The 6,499-nt window shown below is 43.4% G+C and overlaps 1 protein-coding gene across 1 annotated transcript in view; it reads right to left on the minus strand.

Annotated features, from left to right (window-relative positions):
* Positions 1–4,463: 4,463 nt before the first annotated feature.
* The window catches only part of LOC119333328 (nucleolin-like), a 9,686-nt gene continuing 7,650 nt past the window's right edge, over positions 4,464–6,499 (minus strand). The window contains exons 11-12 of the mRNA XM_037606262.1: positions 5,626–5,678; positions 4,464–4,741 (exon numbers count right to left, since the gene is read on the minus strand). Coding sequence (XP_037462159.1) covers positions 4,643–4,741; positions 5,626–5,678 — 152 coding nt within the window. The 3' untranslated portion in view covers positions 4,464–4,642. The remainder of the gene's footprint in view (positions 4,742–5,625; positions 5,679–6,499) is intronic.

Genomic DNA, 6,499 nt, shown 5'->3' on the forward strand with positions numbered 1-6,499 from the left:
TTCTTCCCTCTCCTCCTTCCCCCCAAGTCCTAATCCAACTAGGGAAAGGGGGGAGTCCTACTCCCAGTAGGAGTAGGACTCCTCCGGCGCGCCTCCTCCTAGGGCCGGCCGCACCCCCCTTTGCTCCTTTATATACGGGGGCAGGGAGCACCTCTACACACACAAGTTGATCCTCGTGATCGTTTTCTTAGCCATGTGCGGTGCCCCCTTCCACCATACTCCTCGATAATATTGTAGCGGTGCTTAGGCGAAGCCCTGCGACGGTAGAACATCAAGATCGTCACCACGCCGTCGTGCTGACGGAACTCTTCCCCGACACTTTGCTGGATCGGAGTCCGGGGATCGTCAACGAGCTGAACGTGTGCTAAAACTCGGAGGTGCCGTAGTTTCGGTGCTTGATCGGTCGGGCCGTGAAGACGTACGACTACATCAACTGCATTGTCATAACGCTTCCGCTGTCGGTCTACAAGGGTACGTAGACAACACTCTCCCCTCTCGTTGCTATGCATCACCATGATCTTGCATGTGCGTAGGAATTTTTTTGAAATTACTACGTTTCCCAACATATACCAATCTTCCAGCCTAGAAGATGTGATAGAGCATTCATTTTCTCAGCAGGTGTATTGATTGAGATCATTGTGGACTTTGCATAGCTCACCCTGAGTCCAGTGTATTGGGCATAGTGTAAGAGGAGGTTTTTGATGTGCTGGATATGTCTGTGATTAGCCTTGGCCACTAAAATGGTATCATCTGCATATTGAATAATTGGGTAATCTGGGCAAGTGGTGTGAGTGAGTGGGGACTCAATCATGGCAACATTGCAGGCTCCATTAAAAATTGACTGTAGCGGATCAACAGCAATCACAAAAATCAGTGGGGACAGTGGGTCTCCTTGCCTCACACCATTGTTGTAAAGGAATTGTTTACTAGGAACTCCATTAAGCAGAACAGAAGAAAAGCCAGAGCCATATATCATTTTAATCCAATGGATCCATCTTTCACCAAAACCTTTAGCTTGTAGAATCTCAATAATGGTGTTATGGTTCAACATGTCAAAAGCTTTCTCAAAGTCTAACTTGAGTAGAATGGATTCCTTTCTGCTTTGTTGACATTGGTGGATATACTCATATGACCATACCATGCAATCTTGGATACATCTGTGGTTAAGAAAACCATATTGATTTTTCTGGACCATACTGAGAATGAGCTTATGTAGTCTGTTAGCTAACAATTTGGTTATGATTTCTACAAATCCAATTGATGTTATATGTGAATTAGATCCATGTAGATAACCTTTTGCTAAAATAATGGGTGTACATTTGTACACCCGTGTCTGTATGTAGCTTCACACATGTCTTGGCATGTGTTCTTGGTCATATTAACCCCCATTAAGGGTCGTACAAAGGGTGCCTCCTCACGCTAGCCACGTGGGCACTAGGAGCTGGCGAGGGAAGAAAAACGCGTTTTAGTCAAGTGCGGTGATTGGGTTGCGATTCTTTCTCCCAACACCCAACGTCCTCTCTCATGTCTTCTCCGGCTAGGGTTGCCGCCACCACCTCCCATCCTAATCCTTCGCCGCTGTTGCGCTTGCCACCTGAGGAAGGGATGCAATTCGTGGCGGCTTCATCATCGTCCTCTCTCCTCGTCGTGTGGCGACAGAGAGATAGACGAGGAGGTCAACCAGTCTGTGGTGTCGTCACCGTCGTCCTTCATTCGTGGCGCCGAAGAGACAGCGACAATCCGCCTGACATCAAGGCGGCCACGGCAGGGGCTCGGGTGTACTACTACCCGATGGATGCCCACTTTGCGGGGTAAGTACATCCAAGGTACCTCTTCCCCTTGCCGGTTGCACCTGCACTAGCTTGTTGTGTGTGTAGGCGTGACATAGGATTTTTGCTGATTAGGCGGGTGTGGTGCTATGCAAGCTCAGCGGGTACAACACGCGTTGGGCGCTGAAGGTGCTAGAGGAGGCTGTCGAAGGAGGCGCAGACCCGACGACAGTGACGGTGTTCTTGGCGCCAACGACGCCAGCCTGCCCGACAAGGCGCAGGCGCACCAGCACGTGCCGCTCGGGAAGTCGGCAATCTGGAGCCAAGATGTTTGCTGAGGAGACTGCCGCCGCCGAGGCTATCACTTGGCCGACCAGAGGGTATAATGTTTTTATCCCACTCTTGTTTATTACTGTGTTGGCCGCACTAGTTGTTCATGTAGATGTTTTCGCTATATGTCTAGGGCGTGCTTACATGGTAAGATTTTTGTATGAGTTTAAAGTTGTCAATGCCATGCTCATGATTTATTTTTGGACTATCATAAAATTGCTAATTTACTCAACAAAATCTACTCCCATGACAGAGACGTCGTGTCTTTTCTTGAGCAGATACCTCAACTCTCTCCTTAAGTTCATCAGCTCAGCGTCGATGAGTTCATTACAGGGAAGTCTCTGGTGTTCATCGAACGTCCCCTAAAGTAGCCTGCTCCGAAGCCACCGAGCCTGGCCATGGTCGTGCTGCCGGGTGGATGGTTTGCCTTGTCTGTGCATGGCTCTTTCTCCAAGAAGACTGCTAAGGTGGGCTTTTGGTATGATCTTGCGAGCAGATACCCTAAAGGGCTCTTGTCTGTGCTGCTCCAGTCTGATTGCATTGTTGCATTGTCAGCAATCAAGGATGGCTCCTTGACCAGGTTTGCTTATGGCCATTACATTGCTGAGATCAACAATGAATGATGGGTTGTTTACTCCTCCAAAAATTTATTCATGAACGAAATAGGGTTACAATTTGTTTAGTTATCTTTTGTCGTTGATGTCAAAAACAACTTTCACCGTAGCGGGGATAACACTGTGTGCTAACTTAACCAACCCTGCTTGTTTTGGACTTGTCGCTACCGACTGTACTCCGTAATCATGGAAATATACCCTATGTTATGTTCCCCAAAAAATGAAATACTTGACGAGTCAGGGACCTTCACAACACTCGCCGCGTCTTTTTGGCCCCTCCTCTCCTGACAGTCAATTCGGGGAGTGTGTTGTGTGGTAAACGCGGCCACATGATCAAGCACACATGCCCGGGCCTACGATGTCAGGGGACTCTGCGCAGGTAGGACATTCATCGGCAGTGTGGAGGCAAGCATGCAAGGCACTTGCTGGCTTGCGCATGTGCCATGTGGTGCTCGATGTAGTGCCTTGGGAGGAAGTGTACTCCATCTGGAAAATTCAATAAAAGCAATTGCTATTGGTTCTTGGTATTAATTCTGGGAGAGGAGAAAGTTAGTGCATAATGAAAAGGCCCATGAACCTAAGTTCATAGCAATGGCAATCACAACTTTGGTTGCTAACTATACTATGGCGAGTGATGCAAAGGCAACGATCAAGCGACATGGTTGGAAAGATCAAGGAGCAACTATGTGAAGCTAAATGTGGATGGTGCTTTTGACCCAGACTTACTCAAGGGCTCGTATAACGTTGTCATCAAAGACTTGAATGGCAAATTCGTCGCGGTAGAAAACGGGAAACTCGATTGGTGCGGAGATGCGCTTATTGTCGAGGCACTGGCCTTACGGTTTGGTCTCAAGTCGGGTGTAACCGCATAAAGGTGAACTCCGATAACATCAAAGTGATAGAGACAATAAAGAATTGAGGTTGTCTACCGGTAGCAATTTTTGATGATATATATCACCTTGCGTATGATTTCTCACATATTATTTTTAAGCATGCTCCTAAAAAGACTAATTATGCTGAAACTAGTTACAAGTAACATGTGTGTAGGGTGGATAAAAGATCCACCTGCAAAGATTGTTGATATTGTAAAAGATAATATGGTGATCATCTTACAATAAAGAGTACTTTGATGCCTTTAAGGAGATGTACTCCCTGTGTAAAAGAAATATAAACGCTCTTATAAGGACAGACTTTCGTGAAGACCCGCTCAAAGAAAAACCATATCAGGTTTGGTCATGTATTCTTAGACCAAAATGTAAACGAGTTTTTGGTGATAGGCCCACAACTTTTGTAGTCTTATGGACCATTCGTCCCCTCCAAGTTCATATGGACTAATGGTGCAGAAATTGCTTTTAAAGGCCGAGCTCCGTGGAGGCCTCAAAATACAAAATTCAAAATTCATGAAATCATACATTTTACATTTTAAAAAGTTTTGAAAAATACAAAGACAGATGAAAGCATAATGTAAATTTTCCGGATGAAATACATTGAAATGAGGGCTGTGCAGAAAAAAAAAGACAAATCTAAGACTTTTTAACACATGATACCATTCATCCTCCCAGGCCATGAATGTCTTTTTGTACAAATCGCGTTTCAACATATTTCATCATGAAATTTTACACACATATGCCTCACATCCTTGTTTACTTGTAAAAAAAATCAGATTTTTTTGAAACCAATTTTTTTTTTAATTTTGAATTTTTCAAAAATCCAGCCTCCATGGAGGCCGAGATCCAAAACGCCATTCTCCTAATGATGCACTTTCATTCAAATATAAACCGAAGATCTAAGCGCCGACAAAACTGAACTTTACTTCTTTCCAGCGTCAGCCATCTAGCAAAACAACATGAGGGTCCCTGAAAACTGCAAACGTGCTGTATTTGTAGTATTACATGAGATGAAAGCATTGACTTGGCACTAGGATTTTAGTCAGTAGTATCTCCTTCGAGGGCTATATGCGCCGGTTCCTGGGTAGTGGTAAGATCCACTTGGATGAGGCGGGGGGTGGTAGGCGTATGCATATCCATCCTGCGCACCAAAATAGCTCGGTTACGGACCACCGACCACAGATTTCAGGAAGATGATAAACGAAGGTTTACAAACATTACTCACGTTCTCAAAAGGCCATTCTGACACTTCTATAACTAACATACATAGTAATACTACCAAATTTCTAACAGCTTCACCACTAATACTAGATACTAGAATTGGTTGCAATATATTCCAGAGTTTTGATTGCACGGTATATGCATATCTAGATCAATAATATGACAATGAAACTGAAAATACACGAGTTATTGTATATTGTTGAGTTGTAAAATATTTAATTAATACAAGTTAGCGTGATAAAATGTAAACGGCTGAGTCTTTTCGCATACATGGTAGCATGTTGAGGTGGACTTTTCCCATGCATGTTGAGGGAATATGTTAGTAGGGATCAGGATCACCTATCTAGTCATATAGGATACATAATAAAGATTTATCATGGAAAGTAACTCCATGGTATATACTTTTTTACTTCTCTAGTATGCACTACTAAAACGATGCTTGAAATCTTGAAGTAGGGTGAAAAGTCAACCACTGAGTTGGATGTGGGTTTAACGATTTCTAAGATGGTTGGTCCCAGAAAGAAGTGACATATCTGGTTTCTAAAAGAAATTCCCAATATATGAATAACTACCTTTAATTATGACATCAGGATGAATACAGTTATACTGACACAATAAAGTGTATTTGGCAAATTATATCAATTTAATTTTCCAACAAATGCAGTATCTTTTAGCAGCAGACACAAATACTTCGGAACAGAACCAGCATTGTGCTCTTGTGGGGTATGCATACTGTACATTGATACTACTTCAGACTGAAAATACAAAGACATTGCAGTGAATGAGTAGGACAAGTATACAAACCTGGTATTGAGGATTGCTTGTGTACCCATAGGCTGGTGGTGGAGCTGCTATTTCTGTCAAATGCAACAAAAATGTATTACAAACTGAACTATCTTTGCCTAACTGAGAGCAAGTACTAGGATACAATAAACAATGAACCTAACGTAAGAGTTCAAACAAAATCAATTCAATAGCACCACCTAAAATGTATCCAACTCAATTCTAATCAAGTTCTCAAATTCATAGCTGAAGACTGAGTTGGTGTTCTCCACTGTGGTTACTATTCAACACAAAAACCATTGTCCCAAGTCTAATGTTGGTTAATTTGACCACCGGTTTTCAGCAAAAAACATTTTGAACTGCTCTCAGCTGGGCCTTTGCTCGTTGAAAGTGCACATGTTCTCCGATAGTGTCCGAAACGAGGTGGTCTACCGCTCACCCATTTTAAACATTGTTTTGGGTTTCACCTTTCGACTTTTTGTGTTAGGGACCAAAGTCAAAAAAGACGACCGCCATGTCATGGTCTATATCTTGCTTCTCGTTGTAATGATCTTATGTAAGCTGGCCTTTGGCTTTTGAGTAATGCAATTTAAAAAAATAAAGAAAAAACAGCTGAAGACTGACCAAGCAAAAAGGTAGAATGCCTTAAAAGAAAAACAAGGTATTCTAACTACTGCTATCTCAGCAGTATGGACCTAAGGTAATGGGGGGGAAAGGTTCAAGGATTCTCTGATGTACCGCCGAAATTATTCTTCCCCCACAGAATCACACAACGCCACTTTGAGTACCATATGTATAAAATTTAGCTATTCGGTTATGTGGGCTCTTGAGCAAGTGTGGGGCTAAATGATCTTCAGCCACGGCCAAGGGCTCGGTTACAGCCAGCGCCGCTGAT

The sequence above is a fragment of the Triticum dicoccoides genome, chromosome 7A (genome assembly GCF_002162155.2).
Source record: "Triticum dicoccoides isolate Atlit2015 ecotype Zavitan chromosome 7A, WEW_v2.0, whole genome shotgun sequence".
NCBI classification, from domain to species: Eukaryota; Viridiplantae; Streptophyta; class Magnoliopsida; order Poales; family Poaceae; genus Triticum; species Triticum dicoccoides.